Source organism: Lynx rufus, unplaced genomic scaffold, assembly GCF_022079265.1.
Source record: "Lynx rufus isolate CCGP_SWC_20201006 ecotype Redwood Valley unplaced genomic scaffold, mLynRuf1.p SCAF_25, whole genome shotgun sequence".
Classification (NCBI taxonomy): domain Eukaryota; kingdom Metazoa; phylum Chordata; class Mammalia; order Carnivora; family Felidae; genus Lynx; species Lynx rufus.
In genome coordinates this window covers 3,741,068-3,765,358 of record NW_025814840.1, presented here as the reverse complement: position 1 = coordinate 3,765,358, position 24,291 = coordinate 3,741,068, and the positions used below count along the sequence as shown (strand labels likewise).

The following is a 24,291-nucleotide window of genomic DNA, read 5'->3' as shown; positions in this document are numbered from 1 at the left end:
AGACATTGTGTAGTGAGTAACAATGCATTTTAACTGAAAATTTCTAATTCAGATTCTTCAGACAGGAACATAATATTTGTTAAGGAAAAACAGGTGTTTGGATAAAGAAATTAGGAAAGTAATGACTGTGTTGATAATTTCCCAAACTATAGACAAAGGTCAAACCTTCCGTACATGTGCTTAACTTACCATAAATTTAAAGTAGATTGCAGTGAAAAAAAAAACAATATAAAAAGTAAAGATTTTTATAAAGATCAAGGTCTACAAATGCAAAAACAAGAGAGAAAAAAAGTAGAACAAAGGAATTCACATTATCACTTGAGAAGAGGGAGAAACTATCAATAAAAATCGAGGTTCTCAGTATTATTTTGAACATATCTCTCAGCCTATTGCTGTGTTATTACAGGCACCAGTGGGCATCTGCCCTGAGAATAGATTATTAGCACATTCTGCCTATTTTCCTAATTAGTGGATGTGGTGTACTTAAGCTCCACTTACCGTATAGACTACAGAAAGTGAAGCACAACAAGAGAAAAAGCAAGACTCATGAAATAAGAGAAAGAAAATGTCTTCCCTCAAGCATCAGTATTCCTTCCCCCCCCCCCCCCCCCCCGGCTTTATCAAACACATATGCAATTAATGGTGGTTTAATAGTGGCTACCATATTGCACTTAGAAGACACACTTAGGATAAACAACATGTTTCAACAGCCCCGTTAACCATGTGGTCTAAAAACAATGTGGTCTCATAACACAAATGACATATCACATGTAAAATTCAAGGCAAATTTTTTTTCTGGACTTAAAAGCGTGCTTTTGGCCAACCTACAGTTGTGATTCTGTAACAACTCTCAGTCTGTAATTAATGAAAAGAAGAAGGCTGGGCCAAGAGGTTAGTGTCCGCCATCTGATGGCCATTGAGTCACAAATGTCGACCTTCATTCTTCTTCCCCTGCCCTTCACACCCTCTCGACCTTCCCAAGTCCGCAGGTTTAGCACAATTCCAGTCCTATAAGCTTGTTCTCATCTTAACCAGCTAGGATTAGCGGGTTCTTCTTCCTGACTGAAAGCTGGTACTAAGAACAACAACAAACAATTGCTTTGCCTATCTAGGAAAAAATAACCATTGATTTCTTTATAAGCATTTACATAGAAACATCCTTTATATCAAGTATTCTTACGTTTAAACTACTTGGACATCTCCCCTGGATTCCACGATTTTAATCCTGAGTCAGTTTTCCAGAACAGTGACAGTCCTATCAATGTAACTATTCAATCATTCCAGATTTATATATTTAGTGTTAACGTTCTTGCCGCCGTGTATACCTGACCTCAAAATACACCAACCAAATGTTTGATTTGGTTGCTCTGTGTAAAGACTGCTTATCTTCATACTAACTGCATTCACTTAGCGACAGGTTAACTTCATGAGTGGTTTTACTGAAATGATCAACTTGAAGTTGCTGAAAAACGTCCATCTGCTAAGTACCTTGTGATATTTTGCTGTTTCTTTATAAAACTTGAATCGTAAAGTGCAATGACATCTCATATTATCGGGACATTAGTCTTCTTCCAATTTCGGATTTCTCGAACCATGCTCAGAAACCAGTAGCGATCCCCCAAAGCATCTGAGAATCTCCAAACTTTCATTTGAATCTGCATACCTGATCCCTATATCAGGCTTTATGATTTTTCAATAACAAGCAAAACAAATGGAGACACAAACTTTCTCACCAGGAAATTAGAAATAAACTGGAGAAAAAATTTTAGAGAGAGGCTCAGTGACAAAATTCATTAAATATCACAGCCTGAAATTGGAGAAGGCGAAAACCAAAATCAGATAAAGCTCTTTGCAGAGAGAATATCATGGGATGTTAGGTCAGATGATCCTCAAAAATCAGGAAAATAAATTATATTTAGTGATCTCTGATTGAGCAAATAGGAAAATATAATATGCTTACTCTAACTTCTATCCAAAATATGTTATACTAAAAACAATGGCTTTAGTGTTTCAACGAGTAAGACCTGGAGTTCAATGTGTAGATAATTGTTTCTCAAAATTTAATATTCATACAAACCAGCTTGGGGTCTTGTGAGAATGTGGATGTTTGTTTAGTAGACCTGGGGGCGGGAGCAAGATTCTAAATTTCTAAGAAGCTAATGTTAGAATGTCGTATTTCTTTCCAGTTAATACTGGTAGTTTTTCTGGCAAGGGTATAGAAGGCATCGATTTCCAATAATGTCAGAGAAATGAGATGTTCCTGCATTTGCTCTCAAGTACTTTTTGAAACCTGAAATTAAAACATACTACTTATATAAGTTGGCAAATTTATGTTACATACAATTCATTCACTTTGGAAGTAAGGAAACATTATAATCAGCTATTTTTAAACTATGAAACGTGAGAGAGGAATTAATAATAGTGCATTATTCAATCTCTTTCAACCATATAACAAGCATGCATGAGAGAATTTTATTGAAATCCGAACTTGGTCAATACTGTGCAAAATTTGAGGTGAACTATAGCTATATCCTACGAAGTCCTATTCAGTAAAATTCCGAATTCTCTTCAATTATAGTGCCATCCTTCTAACATCTGGAGAGTATGCAGCACACAAGGCAAGTTTCTGGGATTTTTTTTGTTTTGGAAAGGATACTTGTTTTTCATTTCTGTGAATGGTGAAACGCTGTGCTTTGTTTAGTGGTGAGAAATCTTGACTGTGTTCTTTGATAATGATTACCTGGGCATTTTTTTCTTTATCTGGTTCTGCACTTTATGCACATAGATATTACCATTCTTAAAATAGTCTATAAAGAAAATGGAGCTGGAGAAGTGAAATACCGTAATAGACTTGAAGCTATAGATTTATACCCTTCCTAGGCATTTTACATGTTACCTAAATTCTTGACCCTGCCAAATTCCTTTATGAAATGTTCATGTCCAATGACATTAATGTGAGACTTCTCTGATCTTTCTACGTCTTCCATATTGAAATTGTGGTTCTAGATGCATTCTTCCTATTTGATCTTTTTCCACCTCAGTAAGCTTTTGATGAGGGGGAGATTTCTGTGGAGAATTTATTTGGAGAATTCCAAATCATTATTTCACTTCAGATGGCGAAACTCGATTATACTATGTTTGGTGTGGATACAGTGTTCATAAAGTGTGTGTGTAAAGGGGTTGGGAGTGAGGGAAAACCGCAGATGATATTTATAAAAGAGTGTTCCTTAAAAGGTCAACAGATACATATGTAAAATTTTGAAAAACTTTATATCGGACAATAAGGAAAAGAGGTTCATGATTCCTAATAATTTACGGAAGATTCCCACATTTGCTATCACTTTGTAATTCTATTATTCTTTTAAAAAAACAGTATGGTGTAGACAGCAGCTGTATAAACCCATTACCTGTAAAATCCTCTAATATAAATTTTTTCCCATTTTTTAACGAAAACAAAATTCACATGTACCAAAAAAAGTTCTGTGAAGGTGGAGATGAAGAGTCATCTATGTTAATCAACAAAATATAAATGATGACTTAGTAAATTATTTCTTTATTATAATGAAAAAAAATTCAAGACCCAACAAAACAGCTAAGTGATGCATTTAAGTGAGATGTTATTTAGTGAATTGAGAGTCTGTCCAAAAAAGATTTTCCCGGAAGAACAATTCACCGATACAAATGTGAGTGAGTGCAAATTTGTCTTTTTTTTTTTTTAAAGTTTAAAGCATAGTTTCCAAAGTTTTCGCTTGTGTGCATGATATAAATCCCATACGTCATTTTGTCAGCGACAATAAAAAGCGCAGTTTATTAAAAACTGAAGTAAAAATCAAAGTAACTTCTTAGAAAACCCCAGTCACAGTTTTGTCATTGGTATATGCAGGCTGTTCCAGGGGCCCATCCAGAGCTCCTCGTCGTCTGAGTGCGTGTGGTCGCTGTGGACTTCCAGAGGGTCCCTGACGTTCTTACTGTCGGCCTCCTGTTCAACTGTGCTTTTCAGCCTGGGGCCCAGCGGCCTCCCTGCTGAGCTGTCGGTCCCCACAGGGCAAGGGGCGAACGTGACAAGAGTGGGCCTTGTGTTCATCTTCTCGGTGGAAAACGGGCCCTTGGACAACGTGTTCAGGGGGACATTCTCCTCCTGTGTCACGGCCAACTTGTCGAGTTTCTTAAAGTGCCTCCCCAGCCGCACGGGGGAAGTGGCTTTTAAGGTATCAGCGAGGCAGGCCCGGCGGGTTCGCAGCACGGAACCGTTCTGTGCGATATAGATGTTGCCATTGATGTTGCTGTGCGGGCCGCGAGGGTGCACACGGTTCCTCTGACACTCTGGGGCGCTGTCTTCTCCAGTGGAGCTGGCCTCATACTCGCGGTCCACGACCAGCTTGATCATCCGTCTCCTGGCCCACTGCCGGGAGAAAAGACAAAGAGTCACTGTCACAGGAATCAGAGGGGCAAAGGTTACAAGGCCTGTGAAATTCAACACCCGTGATGCAAAGCTGTCGGAGGTAAAGGACTGGAGAGAGGTAGGAAGAAACTACTGTCCATTCGCGGCCCAGCCCACGGCTGGTAGGGCATCCCTTCTCAGAGTCAAGTGGGGCTCCCTTAAGGAGCTGACTTTGCAGGTGCACTTGTGTTCTTGTAGATCAAGTTACTGCTCTCTCTGAAAAACAGGCGTATGGTTTATATCGGAGTGAGGATCTCCTCCACTGTTGGACAGCGGCTACACATTTCGGGGAGGTCAGATTAGAAGGCAGGCACAGCGTTAGTATAGCCTGTTGGTAAAATCCTTCTTGCCCCCAGATCTTAAAGATATTTTTTAAACCTGCATTCTTCTAATTCCTAAGTAATCCTCTGTTAGCCAAATGAGAAGCATCCCAGTGTTCCGGATACTTCATTTAAATATATTTAAGTATATCTCATTTAATATATATGCTCTGTATATTCCACTTAGATGTTGTTAACTGGAACGAAAATATCTTCCCATCCTGAATAATTTACCCAGCAATACACAAAACAGTGAACAAATTGTGAACTTTCCTCTAGTAAGCAACTGGAACGCATGAACGTTTCTACATTTTTCTTTTACCAGTCCACGTCAGGAACGACAAGGAGTGAAGGGTAGCCAGTACTAAATAGTTCCACGTTTTCGGAATATGTGAACCACCAACATGTTGCAGTAAGTAAGCCACACTTTTTGGATTTCCAGGTATAGCTTTCAAAGTTATTATGTTTACTTACCCAGAAGAATGTTTTGTGAAAATTCAATTCCTTTTTCCCTAAATCTTTAACCCCTACCCACAATGAAAAAGAAATGGTATACACTTCATTTTTAAACTTAATTAATTTCATTTAGCTTCTAGTATTTCCAAGCGCCAGCTACAAACCTGTTTGAACATGTGTGGGATTTTTTTTTAAGTTTACTTATTTTGAGAGAGAGAGAGAGAGAGAAAGAGAGAGCGCACATGCAAGCAGGAGAAGGGCAGAGAGAGAATCCCAGGCAGGCTCTGCGCTGTCAGCACAGAGCCTGACGTGGGGCTCAGCCTGGTGAACCGTGAGATCATGACCTGAGCTGAAATCAAGAGTCGGACATGTACGCCCCTGGGTGGTATTTTATATAAGACTTTTGGCCAGTCGAAATGTACACATCGACAAAAGTGGACTTTTAGAGCCGTCACTGTTGCAAGTCGTGTCCTGATTTTACGGTCTGCGGTTGAGCCGAAACCCCCGTATGGATTCACGAAGCCACGCGGCCAGGCCGGGCGTCCCTGGTGAGCCGTGATGCCAGATGCATTCCCAGGAGCCCCACTAGGAAGTATTAAATATGGATTAGTCGCTTGTCTTCCACGACCCAGAAGAGAGGGGAGTCCGTGTCCCCGGACACCCTCTAACGCACACATACGCGTGGACAGCGCGGGCTGCCCTTTTCGGGCATGCCCCTGTCAGGTCACACAGAGAGGAGGCCCACGACCTGCCTGCAGGCGTCACCCCAGAGAGCACACAGAGGGCACAGCACACAGAGCAAGGAGCACCGCACACTCCCACCTGTCCTGCTCTCAGAGGGCCGTGTCGTAGCCCTCGGGGCCTCCCGGATGCCTGTCCCGGCGCGCGTCCCTGCTGCTGCCCTGCTCTGGCACCTGGAAGCCCCAGGGCCCTCCGGACTGGCTCTCGCTGCTGCTGCTGCTGCTAACACTGCTGGCCGGCTCTGACTCCTCCTCGCTGGCCGAGCCCTCTTCCCCCGAGGCCGCCTCTGCGCTCCCCTCCTCGGTGACCTCCAGGTCTGCCGGCTCGTCCACGGAGGCCAGCTCGCTCTCCCCTCCTGCTGCTGGCCCTCCCTCCTCCTCCCTGGGCTCCTCCTCGGGCTCTTCAGGGGGCTCCCGTTTCCTGCCTTTGACCTCCTTGACCTCCTCAACAACCGGCCTTCTCCTGGCAAGAAAGATGTTCTTCCTGGCCTTCTCTCCTTCTGACTCTGTGGACGCCGACTCTTCGGATCCAGGGGTAGAGCTCTCTTCCTCCTCCTCCGAGGGCGTCTCTGACTCGGACTCCTCTTCCGTGGTCTCCGACTCGCTGAACTCCGACTCCTCCTCGCTGTACTCTGTGTAGTCGCTCGAGGATTCTTCCTCTGACTCCACCGTGCTCTCTGTGGCCTCGTCTTGGTCCAGGGTGAGCTTCAGATAATCCTTGTCTGCTTCCTCAAGGCGCCGCTGCCACTCTGCACTCTCGAGGTCCACGACGCCCCTCCTCTCGGCCAGCCCTCTCACTTTCCGGAAGATCATCGGGAATATCCTGGCCCTCTTCCACGTGGTGCAGGGCGGCTCGGCCAGCGGTGGCTTCTCGATGGTGACGACTACTTCCTCCTCCTCGCTAGGCTCTCTGACTTCAACTTTAGGTTTTTTAACTTTCTTTGCCTTTTCCTGAAAATCACGAAAACGCAAGTGAAGTGTCAGCTGGGGGACGGTTACCAGGTGACCTTGTCCCACACAAGTTGGGCAGGGACGAACCTGCAGGTTGTGATAAGCAGGCGGCTCTCCACCGTTCACCCCACCGCATCCGGGCGCAGAGTGATCACAAAAAAGTATTTTATTTTATTTTGGCTTGTGCTTTGTATTACCAGAATCTAACGCTTTCGTGTTTCTTTTTCTTATTCAGAGTTTATTTTGCGTCTTAGATCAAAAGAGAAAGAAGTAATCGTGAACTCTTCTCTCTCCCATCCCTACACGTTGATTAAAGTAAACGCTTTGTGTTTTCTTAAGCAAAATTTTAAATAATCAGGAAATTACGATACTTTACCTGACTGGTGTATGTGAAATTTGACTATTTTCTTAATTTTGAACAGGGAAAACCTTAGCAACATTTGTTTTTGTTTTTATTTTGGATAAATGTTTCAAGTAAATATTGTAGACAAATATATAAATGACTCCTGTTAATTAAAACGTGATAGAATTCCATTAAAAATATTGCTGGTAATGCTTTCCTTCTGTTTGATAACTATACTGTTTTCATGATTTTTAGATATGCTGGATAATGTGGGAACCAAAGTGACCACTGTTTTGCAAAATACCTTTTATGTATTTGATTATAATGTTATTTTTATGGAGTCACATGTAGGATTTTAGAAGATATAAACTTCATTGTGGCTTTATTCCAGGTGTTTAACATTTTATCATAGGAAATGAGTTAAACATACACAGTAATGAATTTCCTTCTATAAACAAGGTGATGAAATGGTCCACATAATGAAATTTCCATGAAAAACATGTACTAAGTGAATGGGAGTTCTGATTTTTGAAATATTTTGTAGCCTGCTATTCAAATAGGGTTACACATCACATTACCTCTTCCTCCTCATATTCTTCCTCGGCTTCACCAACCACCTCACCATACTCCTCTGGTCCAGCTGGCGGTAAGAGACGGCGACGGCTTCCATACTGAGGCATCTCATACCTGTAACAGAAACTTAAACTTTCAACACGTTTCTGTGTGGTCCGTGTAACCTTGACTGATCTCGGTGTTCTTCTTTGTCTTCATCACTCAATCAACAGACATCTATTTACAGCACCTATCATGCTCCTTATCAACTAGTTACTAAAAACCTAGAGCAAGAACTACAACCTGATGGCCAATGGATTTTGCCATGACGGTGCCCTGGAATAACAGCAAAAAGAACCAGGTTATTTCAGATTCAGGTTAGGGGAGAGGCTAGTGTGAAGGGAACAGCATATCGTTCCTTAATGAGTTGAAGAATTTAGAACATGAAATAGGTTCTTTGTAAAACTAAAAGCTTGTTCACAACATAATGTCTCTATAGTTACAGCAAAGACCTGCTTCAGACATGATCTGGAATGGTATTTACATTTTCTTTCTGTGTTTTGGGAAAGCAGTTAACGTGTGTGTAGGGTGGCTTGAAATGCTTATTACTGGGTTCTAAAGTATGTTTTCTTCCTAATTTCTCTTGGGCAAGTCTTGAGGCTGACTAGTTACATCAAAGATTAAACATACCCTATGAAATAAATGGTGAATTCAGGAATTGAGCAAATATGTTTGAATTCTATTCCTCATTTAAATAAGTTTGAATCATTTTACTGCTTCATGAGAGTTGTGGTCAATATCAGCATAGAACATCAAACCAGAAGTGAATGTTAAAAAAATGGATAAAACCTGATTGAAACTAAAAGTAGATACATAATTCATTTTCAAGGATGAAATGGATGAAATCACATTTGCAACACAAATGCTAGTAATATCTAATAATTCATTTTTCATAAAAATATTGATACTGGATAAAAAAAAATCTGAAGATGTACCCATGCTCATAACTGTAATAATCTTGTCCAAATTCCTGGCCAGGATCAATTCCAGACTCCATGGATAACTCCTATTGTTCAAAAAGAGAAATTGCATTTGAAAATAAATTCTTATCACATTTCACATCATATGAATTTAGATTTCCAGACCTAGAATCCCCATGACTCTCAGAACACTCCTGCCAACAAACTTTAATTTCAAATGTTAGTTAAACATATTCAACATTTTTTTCTGGCTCCAACTATTTGACATGAAATAAAGTTATGTCATTAGAATGGAGGGGGTAAAAAAAAATACATTTTTTTCTAATGGTGAGTCTATTAGATCTATTAGGTGAATCTATTAAAGATTACAGATGAGCATATCACTTGTTCTTGGGTAACTTGACAAACTACCAGTAGAAAATATTTCACTGTATTTTAACTTGTTTTATTAACAGACTTTAGCCTGAAGGAATTATAATGTTATCTTTAGCATTATTTCATTTCCTAAGAACAGCTTCATAGCACCCGGAGCACTTCTATTCATTATTTATTTTTATTAAAGGATATGATGATGATCATTTATACATTAATTCAACACAACATTAATGTGTGAGACCGCTCAGGGATGTTTACATTTTAAAACCTGCTAATTCTAAGGTGCACCTGGGTGGCTCCATCGCTTAAGTATCCAATTCTTGATTTCTGCTCAGGTCGTGATCTCATAGCCCATGAGATTGAGCCCTGAGTTGGGCTCTGGGCTGACAGTGAGGGGCCTGCTCGGGATTCTCTTTTCCTCTCTCCCTGCCCTTTCTCCACTTGCTCTCTCTCGAAATAAATAAGAATAAATTGAAAAAGAAAAAACACCTAATTCAGTCTACCCACAAGAATGGCTAAAACAAGCAAACAACAAGGTCAGCAGTCACATGTTTTGGCAGTGACATGGGGTAGCTGGAAGTCTCACATACTTTTGGAGAGATTATAAATGTGCCAAATCCTTTGGAAAATGTTTGGCAGTAATACTAAAGTCAAATATATGCATATCCTTTGACAAAAATTCAGTATAGTTCAGTTTATATGCTGAACATAAATGAGTATAAATGCGCACCAAAATACATCACTTGTAAAAGCCAAAAACCAGAACCAAAGCAGAAGTCCATGAGATACACACACCTACCTCACACAGTCACAGAGATGAACCTCCCAAACAGAGTGATGGGCAAAAGAAACACACGATTCTATATAATCCTATTTACATAAGCTTGAAACACAGACAAACAGATATGTGTGTTAGAAGCCAGTGAAAAAATTCCAATCAGTGGTAAGAGTACCTTGGATAAACCTCACTGGCTACCGTCTTGCCACCGTGCACTACAAGTCTACATTTAAAAAGAAAGTCTGGCCATGGGTGGCAGCTGAGAGTGTTACATTAAGGAAAGCAAGCCAGACATAAAAATACACATACTGCATGGTATCATTCATACATGCAGTACAAAAATATATAAAAATAAAAAGGCAAACTCATAAAGACAAAGATTACCAAAGTGGTTGTCAGGGGCTGGGGGAAGTGGGGAGAAGTTGGGAAAAGGGTACAGATTTTAACTACAAGATGAGAATGGTCTGAGGATTGAATGTATAGCATGGTGACTGCAGTTGATAACTGTGTAATTGAAATTTGGTAAAAAAAGATAACTGTTCTCACCAAATAGCAAATCACAACAATGTATACTTTAAATTTCTTATGGTTTTGTCAAATATACTTAAACAAAGCTGAAATTATATATATATATATATTTTTTTTTTTATATTATTTATTTTTTTACCTAACATACTTATCTTAGGAAAAAACAAGCCAGCTGAGTCATTGGCAGAAAGGAGAAATAATATCCGGGTGTTGGTATGGACAGGCTTCTAGAGAGCTAGTAGGGGGTGTGCATTTTGTAAAAATTTTTCCTGCTGTGCAGTATCACTTGCTTACTTTTATGTCTGTAGTTATATTTCAACAAAAAGTGCTCATTACAGAAAATGGTAGTGGGAAATGAGGTCAATAAGAATTGGGACGCAGTTAAAGTCTAAATTTAAGTTATTCAAACTAAACACTTTAAATATAAATCTCTCTACCTATATTTTTCATATTGGTAGGCTTGGACTTTTGACGCACCTAAAACCCAACACAATTATACTGGTTTAAATGAAGCAAACTGATTTCAGAACTAATGCTTTTAAACTCTTTGGCCAATGCATGTTTAGTGTCATGCATATGGAGACTGAGAAAAGACCACCAACAGATTTTGAAGTTGAAACCTAAATGTTCATCAGTGGAAGAATGGATAAAGAAAATGCAGTACATAAATACAGCGAATATCACTCAGCCTTATAAAAGAAGGGGTTGCTGTTATATGCAGCAACATGGATGAACCTTGAGAACGTTATGCTAAGTTAAATAAGCCCGTCACAGAAGGATAAATACTGCATGATCCCATTGAACAAGGTGTCTAAAATTGCCAATCTAGAATGATATGGCCATGGGGTGGGGGAGGGAGAAATGTGGAACCGCTTTCAACTGGTATAAAGTTTCAGTGAAGCAGGATGGAAAGTTCTAAAGATCCTTTATGCAACACTGTGTTATTATAGTCAACCGCACTGTGTTATCCATGTAAAATTTAAGAGGGAAGATCTCAAGTTATGTGTCGTTACAACAATTAAAAACAAAAGTCATTTTGAATTTTGATAACTTTTGGCAATAATGAAAAACAAATATTTATGGAAACATAATGCAACTGAGTGAATTTCAGATTTTCAGAGTCAGAATCAAATAATTTCCTTTACAGACACACACTTTTATTCTCCTAAAGGGAGAATAGGATATATACCTGTTATCAGATGACTTAAAAAATATCACAGAAGGATAGAAGCAATTGGAAAGGAATCCAGGAAACTTAATCCTGGATTCAATCAGTCACTGTGTTGTCTGAGCTAGGTGGGAAGAGACAGAAGCTGGTAGAAGGGAATCATCTGAAGGGTCCCTCTTGGAGTCTTATATCATCAGTTACTGAAGGGCAGAGCATCAACTATGCAGAGATAGATGATAGATAGATAGTTAACAGATAGATAGATGATAGGTAGGTAGACAGATGATAGGTAGATACATGATAGATAATAGATTATAGATAATAGGTACATAGATACATAGATACGTACATAGATACACAGACACATACATACATGAAGGAAGGCATAGCAACCATCAGGCTCCCTAATTGGCCTGGACAGACTGGGGCTATCAACTCTTTCCACTGCCCCATGCAGTCCCTGTTGCCCCACATTTTTTCTGACCACACAGACAAGACAGAATTATTTTAGCAAATTACTGACAAAGTGTAAACGTGTATACTAATGCAAACAAAAGCAACAGTATTACTACCATTTGCTGAGTTTCTTCCTACCGTGCTCCGGTGGCTGAGGTAGGAGCTTGTATATTCAATATCACTGCCAAGATTTTGGGGACAATGAAACGGAAGGAGCATATCTTGACTATGGTTTTGCATCGAGTAATTGCCATTCGGATCTTAAGTCCAAGTTATCTGATTCAGTAGTCTATGGGAATGTCTTCCTAGAAATTTTAGCTAAAAGTTTACAAAAGTTGAATATTCCTGCCACTCAACCTCCAAATTTTAGAGAGTCAATTGTAACCACTTAACCACTTGGGTCGCACTTTGGCAGCCAACTATGCCAAAAGAAAGATACGTTTAAAATAAACATTATTTTAAAAAATTGAGATAGTGCATAGTGCATACAAGTATAAATTATGTGCATTCATTTTAAAATTCTGATTATCTTTTTCTCATGGCAGCAGAAAATGTCCTAGGCATTTTGAAATAGACATGTGTCCAAAGGCATCATGTTTGAATCCCATGGAATGATTTAAGAGTGTCAATCACAACCCAATTTCTACTTTTCCTTATTTCAGTACAGAGGCCAGAGCTCTTTCCTCAAACCCTGACTGGTCCCAGGAAGGGTTCTGATGCATCTAGATTCACTGAGACAAGAGAATGATGAGGTTCGTGATCTGTCTCTTTCAATGAGAGCTTGTTTTCAACAGGAGTCAAGGGCTTCCTTGTCTAACTCCTAGAGAACGGAGCTAAGGGTTCAGAATTTCAGCCCCCCCCCCGCCCCCCGCAAGCAGGAGAGGAGTGATTTTCTCGCCTACTTATTTGTGTTAATGTTTAACCACCTCCTGTCTGTCTTGTACAATCACGTTGGCAGTCACCCAGTCTGCCTACAGGTAGAACGGGCCTTAATTCCGAAGGCTCAGCGAGGTTGAAAAGAAAAGAAAACTGATACCTCTGGTTTAAGAAGAGAAGGCCTCAGCAGTTGCTGTTGCTGCCAAAGGAAGTTAAAATAGAACAAGGTTTAGAAAAGACTTCGGGTGGAAAAGGAAGATCGTGATTGAAAAGAGAGAAAAAAGAGGGCCACAGCTTAAAACTGGTTACCTTGGGATTATGATTGATCATTCATGTGATAGCAACCAATATTTTGACTATTTATGTTAGAACATAAAATAATAGGGATTTGCAAAAAAATCTCATCATTGTTGTGATTAACTTCAAATCACCTTAATAAGAAACTTATAAATAACTTTTTAGTACAAACTTAATATAGTTACTTATGATTTTAAAAGCACTTTAAGTGCCACAGAATCCTTTTGAACAAGTCTAACCTTGTTTTAAATTGCCCCTCTTTTTTTTCTCCCCAATCACATTAAATGCAATCAGGTTCATTAATGAGAAGAGGAGAGCACACAAAATCATGATACAGTTGTAATATACTCATCATCAATATTTAAGAAATGCTCCCCATTTTTCTTTTTACCAAAACATGAGTTGCTTACAGTCAGGCATTAAGCACACTTTCGGAGGTTCTTTGTGATTAGGGAAATCGTCCTTCCTCTGATTTTGTGGGGATCACTTCTTACTGCCTCCCAACCTCACCCATACTTACTGAAAGGAAATCAGGTCTCTATTGGTCCGTTCACGATAATTTATCAAACCGTGGCTTACCCACTCTTTGAGGGGTGGGGGGGTGTAGCTACACAACATGAATCTTACAGTAAGCACTGGGAATGTGGGCACAGAAGTTCCGGGAGAAGTTCCAGCAGTGAACCAGACGTTTGAAAGGACCAGCAGGACAGCTATGAGATTGAAGGGCTACAGTTTCCACGACACGGATGTGAGCGAGCTGGTCTAGTTAAGGCACTCACTTAAGGAAGCAGGAAGTTGGAGCTAGAGATATCCCGATCCAGTCTGTTAGCTGTTATAATTGTCCCCGAAAACCAGTTATTCTTAAATTCATTCGTCTTGATCTCCAAACACGTTAGGATTTGTGCATTTCTACACTACTGGCCAGTCAGGGTGCACAGTCATTTCACTATCTTGACTGGGAAGCTGTCTGCTACACTCTGCTGGGTTCTCGGTGGCCTCATCGGCAGTACGACTCTCCGAGGGGCCAGCCAGATGCCACTGGCCAGAACGCCCACTATCATCTCCACAGACTCAGACTCAAACGAACACGATGGAAAGCCAGAGATTTCTCAGTCTGACCTTTCACAACTCTTTACGATCTTAGCTTGAATATGTTGGGAAGGAGCCTTGGACTGGTAAAAAGGATAAAAGTTAAGGAATCCTAGGTGGCTACGTTAGGTTTATAGCCTCCAAGAAATAAATTTGGTGGAATATTGGACAATATCAAGTAACAGCAATTCAGGCAAAATATGGTTTATCCTTGAAAACGTGAGCACTTGGTATTTGTTCACCCACTTAAAACCCCCAAACAAAACAGTAACAGGTACACAAGAGAATAAATAGCACAGCACATTTATAAGTTTCGTTGAAATAAAGGAGAATACCCTGGCTATGAAAGAATGTAAACCAGGCCTTCCTATAATGCAAATATTTTCCTAGTAGGCTTGATATAATATCAATACCATAAAGCCCTTACCTCTGATGCATACCCTCTCCTGCAAGGCAGAAACAAAGAAATCAGTATTAAACAACTTAGAGTTTCAGATTACATGAAATTATAGATGAGGGTGTTTTTAAAAATGTGATGGACACTGAGAAGGTAATTTTTACTAAAAATTGTCTCGGTGAGAAATACAATTTGTGGCAGTATCAGGACAGGAGGATCGAAGTTTCATGCCTGCTTTACTAAAAACAGTGACCAGCCAAGACCCACATGCCATATGATACTCAACCATACACAGTCTATTATATCCCAGTGGTGTATAATAACACACTTTGACTCTGTTATTGTCAAGTGGATCAAAAGTATTCTATATCATCTGCATCCTAGACAAGTTTTAACGTATATAAGATGCTCATTTGGGGAAAAGATTGTTTTATACATGAAAAGCATACTGGTACAGAATGAAAAAATTGCCTCAATGACTACAATATATTCTTCCAAACATTTGTAAGGTGGTTTTTTTGTTTTTTGTTTTTTTGTCTCTTTGCATCAATTTATTCTAAAAATAATGAATGCAAAATACTGACTAGCCTTTAAGGGTCAAGGACATTATCAGACATAATATAAGAGCTGACTATTGGCAGAGGTATAAGAAAGAGCCAAACATTCAATATTACGTAAGGATTTGTAAAGTTCATGGACGAAAAGTTGGGGAAAGGTTTGACTGTAGTTGAGAGGGGAAAAATATATATATATATATATATATATATATATATATATATATATATATAGAATGCTTTCAGTATTGAATGTCTTTAATTATAAAGATTTTTTATTTCTCATTCACTAAACAGTTGATCTAAAGTGTTATATGTATAGTATGGTGCGAAAGACTGAGTATATAAAGCTAGTAACTGCTACGAAGAGGCACCCATAACTTTAAAGTCCAACAAAACAATATCTGTAGAAAATTTCTTTAAAATATTACAAGGCCTTTACAAAAGAAGTCTACTTATCTGAACAAATCTTAAGTGGTTAAGGCATTGCTGATTGAAATGGCTGGTAATAATGGTAATATAATGCTTAGTTAATCCTGTCGCAATTTATTATCTGAAATGGACCTTCAGTGAGTTTTGCTTCTATGATTCTGCCAATAGTTATGCAAATTATAATCCTTCTAAAGCATTTAGAAGTTTACTGGATTTATATCTTTCACAGACAGAGAAAGCTCATACTTAGGTTTTAGTAATGAGAATTGAGTCACATACATGATATAAATGTCCAACGAAAGCTGGACTTTACTCTCCAGGATATTTAAGCTGCCTTTTTTGGTGTTTGTTTTTTTTCAGTAGCAGTCTTTTTCCTACGTGTGGAGAATAAAATACCAATAGATGAACTACACTGTTTCCATTAATCTTTTTGTTGTCTTTCACGTAGTTATTTGGATTGTCTCAGATCAAAGGCAGAAAGTGACTTAGAAAAAGTACAGAACAGAATCAATATGTATAATTGTCTGTATGCTTTCAATTAACGTGACTTTCTGTTGACTCTTACAAGACAAGTCACATAATACTGATGCATTTTTATGCAGATGGTATTCCATGTGTGTTAATTATCATTGTATACCATTTGTATGCATTTAATAATAAGGAAAACATATGGTAACTTACTTATATATTTTATCAAGGCATCTAATAATTTCTTATGCACAATTGGAACATAATAAATGCAGAAGACAAATAATGTATTATGATTCTGGAGGTTCGTTGGCAGGTTGTGGGGGCTTATGGGTTGAGAAGGGAAATAATATTTTGGCCTACGAACTCAAAGAATATTTATAGGTCTCATGCAGAAGGCATTCGAACGGACTTTTACAATGAATCCAGGGATCTCTAAATAGAACGTGAAATAAAAAACTATTAAATAGAAAACATGGGAATGGATGTTTCATTTGAAAAGTGTAATATACTAATAAAATGTTTAGACTAAAGAAATACTATAAAAATGATACAGAAAAGGACAGTGTGACAACTCAGTGAGGCTGCACATACCTACATAAAACTGTTATTTGGGGTTTTCATAATATTTCTTTATAATTATTTAGAGAATATATTAAAAATTTCTCATATCCAAGAAGTTGATACAAATAGCTTAAAAAACACACACTCAAATGAAAGGCTTACACAATTATGAATAATACCTTGTCAGAGTCCGCCAAATAGCACAACTTCCAATGCATATGACCAGCTGCCAACAAAAATTCCAACTGAAATGTTTCAGTGAAAGACAGAAAAAAATCAGGTTCAAAAACCCCAAGAAGGAAATTACTCTTGATTTGGATGAAAAGAAACTGAAGCAAAGGAGCTAATGAAAATAATTCGATTTATAGATTTTTCAAAAAATCAGATACTATTAAGGATGACAGACCAAATTCTTGAAGAAATATCACATAATGTAAGAGCTGAACAAAATCTTTGAAATGATGCATTATACGGGCCTGTATTAGGTATCTACAATGGAGATCACCTGGCAAGATTTTGGCCTACATTTTGAAACCATGTTTTGTTTTCCTGTGCAAACTTTTATCTTCTACAATATTAAAATTGCAGAATAAATCAAATAATTACGCTTGTATTTAAAGTGGGGATTTCCAGTAAATAAAATTTATTCCATGGGTTAGGTGGGAAAACAGAATAATTACTTGCTAGTCAAGTGTAGTTTTCATTAAAGAGATAGGAAGATAGCACTTAGCTCAGCTGAGGTCTTTAAGAATTTTCCAAGTTGAGTTCTGAGAAAAACTACAACATAACGTGTTTTTGGTTTTGTTTTGGTTTTTTTTTTCGAGGATAAATTTTTATCTTCTTCACTTAAAACAAAGAGTTAAAAGCCTATATAAAACTGATGACACTTCACCAGACATATTCTTTCTTGATTTCTATTTAAAATTTTTATATCTTATTTATACAAATAAGTTTGGATGATTTACCTAGAGTAATTAAAGGTAACTAGAAATGAAGCCAATAATGCTGTTCTAAAATTACGGTAGGCAAACGTTTTATATTATTGACAAACTTAATAAAAACATTTATAATTTTCATCAATCAAATAGCAACTAAATTCATACTAGATAAACCTCTGTAGACATTTAGTTAACTTTATTTTGGTGAAACTAATTAGAATTTCTTTATTAAACTGAGATAAATATTTTCTTTGAAAGAGAATCTTATGATAAAATTATAATGACAAGATGATAACATAATGTGGACAAGCAAAACCGAAGGTCCCTGTCAACATCTGTGGGAACAATGAAATGTCTTAAAAAGCCAACAGCTCAAGATTTATTTTCATTATAAAGAGGGGAAGAGAAAGCATAATGAGAAATAAGTAGACTAAGACAGTAACTGAAAACATAAAAGATTTTTCAACTGTATAAGCACACTAGTAAGATAAAAGCAAGCCAGACTGAAGACTGTTCATGTAAGAAAACAGATGACTACATCTTATAGCACCTGGGATTTATTTTGGAACACCATAATGTCTGTCAACTCCTACATTTCTAGATACATAACATTTTTACTTTGGTAGTATTTAATCTTACCAAATACATAGGCTTCAAGGAAGAAACAGAACCTATGATATCATTTTTTTAGCTTATTTTAACAGTTTGCTTTTTTTTCTTTTTTTCCTGGAGCACTCAAATAAAACTATGATCAGGAAGTAAATGTAGACGTTACTGCATTAACATGTTAACAAACCATTGGTTTAAGTTGGATATCTAACTTTCTTGCCCACATATTCCCACTGAAAAATAGACTGAAATTACTTACTTTTTAAAACAAACGTAGACAAATAATGCTACTTCGTAGTTAAGAAAATTAAGGTAAATCTATAATATGAGTTAGAAACGATGAGGTTAATAATCTTTAAAAGTAAAAAATGAGGGAAAAAACAGCACTGCACGGAGTTTTGGGTAAAAGAATGGAATCTTCTCTAATGTTCCCATTTGCCTCCACTCGCAGATTACGGTCAACAAAAGAGTTGTCCGGTTAAAACACGAAGAGCGACATTACAGGGAAGTAGATTCACTGTGAGGTCGGTTTTCAGTTCCCTCGACAATCCTGTGCAAATTCCCCTGGTTTTGTCCAGAGGTCATTTCCACATTTTCTGTCTCTGGAGGGCAACTAGTTTCAAGGTCTGAGTTGTGCATTGGTGGGAAGTTTTTTTCTATTTGACTGTACATGTTAGCTATTGACTTTTCAAGGTCTGCTACGTTTTTAATATGCTTGAGGATGCCTTTTGGTTCCCTTCGGGGATCCGCCTTGCACTCCGTGGTAGATACTGGCAGCTGTGTCCCAGAGGACGTCCTTTCCTCCGCTGGTGTTACACCGACAGTACCTTTAACAGCTGGTATAGGGACACACCTGGTGGACGGAACCGAAGGGGGAGGAGACAGTGGAGAAGGAAGAGGGGGGCATGGTGGAGGGAGGGAAGGAGGGGAGGGGAGAGGGAGTGAAGGAGAAGTAGAGGGAAGGGAAGGGGGGCCGGACAGCGGAAGAAGTGGAGGAGGAGGATGGGAAGGAGGAAGATAGGAAAAAGCAACAGGAGTTGGAGGAGGAGAGATACGGGGTGGTTCGGGAAGAATTTCGAAAATGTTCCTTTCGGCTTCCACAGTCAGCATACACACGGGTGCCTCTCTCCTAAAGACTGGAGAATGCAAAATGCCAGGCGTCGAAGGAGAAAGTTCCAAGGAACAGTCAGCCGGAGAAATGGCGGCATGAGGCTCGGACTGGAGCTCCACAGTTCTTGACACAGTTGGCAAAGTGGAGAAGGAGGAGCGAGGTGAAGGAGAGAAACAGGAAGAGTCTGAAGATGGAGATGCCACGTGTTCTGTTCCCAACACAGGCAGTGAATCACCTGGCCTCATTTCCTCTCTCTCTGCCGCCTGCGTATCCCCGGCTCTCGGCAGGGGCCTCCCGCTACCTCTTTGGTTTGGACAGGTTCCAGGGCTTTCCTTTCTACCTTCCCGCCCGTTGCTCTGCCAGTGCTGCAGATCTGTGGTCTCTGGTCTCTTGGGAAGTTCCCACACTGGTCTCTGAGGGAAGCAGACTGGCTGATTCCACATCCTCTGAAACATTTCTCTCGGGCCCCTCAGGGACTTACTCCTGCCTTTTGTTCTGGGTAAAAGTGAGCCTTTGAAATCTGTTCTGAGCAAAAAGTCTGAATTTGTTGGTCTTGGATCTACGGTTTCCTTATAAAGAGTACCGTGGGTACTCAAGGCGTCCTCATCAGATACCAGTGGGAATGTTCTTGCCGACGCGGGCTGGTCATTAAGTGGTCCGTCTACACGAGCCTCTTTGTGAGCCCGAACAGTGCTGGAAGAAAAGGGCATCCCACTGTGTTGATTTTTCCTGTCTTCTGAGACTGATTTATTTCCCCTGCTTTGTTGGAAATGGTAGAGAAGGAAAAGACTTGAAAGAAAAGAACATAATGAAATGTAAGGAAACAGGTTGTGACATAACTTTCACGAGAAAGATGTCTTTATGGTTCTCGTCACTACTTCAAGACACAAGAGGCCAAGTGACACTAATCTACTGATTAGCAACACTAATCTACTAATTACTTTCGTGCCCTTGGTCTCAGAAAGGCAGGGCAGGAAAAGCCCGAGAGCTGTGAGTGGCAGGAGAAATTTTCATTTTTAAAAACTGTGTCAACCTGTAGACTGATTTTTTTTCCCCTGATTACTCTGATACAGCGAAGTATCCAGAGCTAGACATCCCAGTTCTCTCTCTTTTTAAATAAAGTTTAATTTTATTTATTTTGAAAGGGAGATAGAGGGCAAAAGGGATGGGGCAGAGAAAGAGGGAGAGAGACAGAGTCCCAAGCAGGCTCTGCACAGAGCCCAACGTGGGGCTGGAACTTGGGAACTGTGAGACCCTGACCTGAGGTGAAATCAGGAGTTGGAGGCTTAACCGACCGACTCATCCAGGCACCCCATAACAGTTCTCTTATGTAGAAATCACGGTCCTCCAAATTGCAAACCAGGGTTTTGGCGAATGGTTTTACATCCTTTGCTTTGCTTTAGGGTGCTCAGAGCTGATGGTTTTGGGGAAAGGATCCTTCGCTGTATCTGATTCGGGGTCATTATCTCTCATCTCAGTAATTCTGTCCTGGAGCTAAAAGTACTCTCGTACCTGCGATGCAGCTGACCAGAGAAAGCAGAAAGGAATTCTCTATTCTCCAAGGACAGACGGGAGAAATTTCTCTCACAGGGCTCAAAATCACAATTGAGAAATGGAACTGATGCCAGAACCTTGACAGAGATTACTTTCTTCGATTTCCATTTTAAGCTTCATCAGTTTTAAAATGCTATCAACATTACCGTAAGAGGGGTTAGTGGTATTTAGTTTGAATATGATCTGCATCCAATTTTGGTCAAGACCGACTTTAAGGAAAGGTTTATGGTAAAATAACAGTTTCGATATCGCTGCAAGATGTGCTCAGACACTGACACTGAGTGATGGGCTGCGAGTGACAAATGCAATTGAGTAGGTGAGGGGACGTGAGTAAGGGTCTCTAAGGAAAGCATCGGTACGTCCCCCCACCTCCCGGCAAGGCTGGGTGCTTCCCAATAGTCTCTCATTGAGTCTTGCTCTCAAGCCCAAACAGAGTAATGTTGACTTTTGTTATTATTTAATCTCTAGCCACACAGGAATGAAATAAAAGGAAATACTGTGAATAAAAATTAAGTAGCCGCGCTGATAAGAATGACAGATAAGGCAATAAAATGCTATATAAAGCCAGAGTTGTTACTGAATCATTTCACTAAGATACAAACTACACGTGGATGTGGGGCATCAGGCCCCCTTGAATAATTCAGGAAGGACAGATACTGTGGATTAAACAGACAACAAACACTTACTTCTGATCTTGCCAAGTCATTCTTTTTCAAAAAATGGACTTGACATATTATTTGGCAATTTTTTATAGATTTGTTCTTGTTTAATTTTTCCTGGAAAGAATGATACATAATGATACTACATCACTTTTGATGGAGAGGTATCTTTAAATATTTTTAAGATATTTTAATATCTTTAAGCATTTTAAGAATTTTGATACTTTGTCTTGAGAGGCACAGGTACTGTCAGTGAAACACTTGTTTTAAGTTCACGCCATTTCAAGACACCAAAAGGGAATGAGATATGGAAGATAGGACTTTCTTTTTAAAAGCCGATGACTCCATAATAGAAGATGACGATTACTATATTTAGAGTAAAACAGCAGTTAATCTATTCTATTGTATCTTTTTACCCTAATGCCTTGTATTAGAATGATATTATTTACTTACTTATGCCTATGTATCCACAGGTGGGAAAGAGAAAACATGGGACAGAAAAAAAAGAGTTTGAACTATAGTTAATTGGAGGTGATTATGAAAATACTAACAGGAACTTGCTTTAAACATTTAATATGTATATCCAGAAAAGAAAACATATGTTTTTATATTTTCTGTGTATTTACTCATACAAATGATATGTGCTAATAGTTTAGATAAAATCATATGGCACTTATCCAGTGGTCTCATCACAGAAAGTAGCTAGCCATCCATTTCCCGTGCATAGGCAAAATTCACCTTCATTACACACGACTGATTTCAGCCCCGAAACAGAAATTTTAAATGAGATTCTAAGAATAGTTTCTACGTCCTAACTAAAAAAATCAGTCCGCGCTGATTTATAGAGAAGATAGAACTAGGGTTTGGAAGAAAGTAAGCATATAATACTATGATGACTATCACAGCGGTTGTTGAATCCGTACGAAGTTATCAACTAGTTCATGAAGATTCTTTTTCAAAATGACCTTTGATTTTTTTCTTTTAAATTTGATAATAATTTATCTGGAGCTAGTCCATTTTTTAGTAACATAAGGTTTGAATCCTTGTATACAGTTTTTTAAGAGATAGGTCAAACATTTGTTAAAGATAATTAAATGTGCAGAACTCAGGATCCCTCATTAAATACATATTATAATTGCAAAACTGTCTACTTAGTCTATCACAATTTTTCAAATAGAAGTAGTCCTTAACTGTTGCTATTTGAAAATGATCACCACCACACTATATTGATTCCAGATGATGTTATAGTATGCTTACTTTTCTTAAATAAAAATGAATATATATCCCTCAGTAATTTCAGAGACAATAAAACTTAACACATAAGCCTTTCTTAGTTTCTGAATATTTTTTTTTTTTGCTGGAGAGAGGTGGTTAATATAAAGAGAATCAAATCGTATTGGCTCAATTCCTACATTCACCAGTAATTCAAAAAGATACCGTCATTTTCAGCTCATTAAAAAATTAAAACTATATTTAAAGCATGAATCCTGTATTATATTGTTAGTTTAGAAATAGAATGTCAAATACTAAGCTGTCAAGCATTAAATTCAATTTCAGCATTCAAATATACAACATTAAAATCAGTTTTAACATTTTTGAAACTTCTTAACATCACCTTGTGCATGTCGGGATGAGCACTGGGTATTGTATGTAAGCCAATTTGACAATAAATTATATTCATAAAAATAGTGGTAATATGACAAAATTATCGATACATGTGTTTAAAACTGGCTTTCCCATTAAAAGGTAAATTTCTTAATTTTTGAGGCTTGCTTTATTCCTACTAGTAAATGCAACAAATGTAACAGAGTAGAATAATGTGTTTTAGTCCCTCAACTCTGCCAAATTCTAGTTAATAAAAGGTGTCTTGGATTTAATTTAGTCAGATTCAAAATTTTATAATATCCTTGGTTGTTTTGCATTTCATGTCCAGAAATAGTTCCTCTTTAATTTTTAAAACATAGGCAAGTTAAATAAGTCAGAAAGGAATCTGGTTATGAGGGTAGCACCAATCTGGAAACATCTGTGAAGTCTTTTCACAATACTTTAAAAGTCTTTCAAATGTGTATGAGTTAATATTGCTTAGAGGTTCCAAATAACACAGGAGAAGTATTAAGCTATCACAGCAGTCTCTTTTGAGGGGAATATAATAAAAAGCATATTCTTTAAGGGGCTGGATATTTAATATTTAATTCTTTATTTGGGTTTCAGATTTTCACTCAGATTTTAATTACTCCATCCTATGACATCCCGAGACAGTCTCTGTAAGGAGTCTATGATTTTAGACCATACCATTGGTTTTAAATTACCAAATAAGAGTTGCCTTTGGATACTAAATCAAGAATTACTCTTTTATGATTGTGCTTTACCCTGTCTTTATTTCTTATGAGAAAAAAAATTTTTTTCAGAATGTATTTTGAATTTTGGAGAAAAGAAGTGCATAATTGTGAAGGTTTAGAGATTATATGATTCAAGCTAGTCATCTACAGATGTCTCTCCTCCAGCCAAGTACTTCTTTCTCTACTCATTTTTTAAAAATGTTATTTTGTTTGTTTGTGTTTTGGTTATGACTTTTCAATTCGACTTTTCTTAGGTTCTCATCTTAACAATTTGTTTTCTTTTTTCCCATTTTAAGTAGTAAATAAAGTAGGCTGC

At 38.3% G+C, this 24,291-nt stretch overlaps 1 protein-coding gene across 17 annotated transcripts in view; it reads right to left on the bottom strand.

Annotated features, from left to right (window-relative positions):
• Positions 1-3,856: 3,856 nt before the first annotated feature.
• The window catches only part of PCDH15 (protocadherin related 15), a 789,181-nt gene continuing 768,746 nt past the window's right edge, over positions 3,857-24,291 (bottom strand). For 5 of the 17 annotated variants that reach the window (XM_047088651.1, XM_047088652.1, XM_047088659.1 and 2 more), the window contains 2 exons: positions 22,090-22,095; positions 18,811-20,212 (listed from right to left, as the gene is read on the bottom strand). In XM_047088651.1, the coding sequence (XP_046944607.1) occupies positions 18,811-20,212; positions 22,090-22,095 (1,408 nt within the window). Of the gene's footprint in view, positions 4,403-6,050; positions 6,909-7,829; positions 7,939-8,798; positions 8,870-13,124; positions 13,164-14,777; positions 14,797-16,944; positions 17,011-18,810; positions 20,213-22,089; positions 22,096-24,291 lie in introns of those variants that run through there. The other 12 variants (XM_047088653.1, XM_047088654.1, XM_047088658.1 and 9 more) reach the window with 8 other exon arrangements.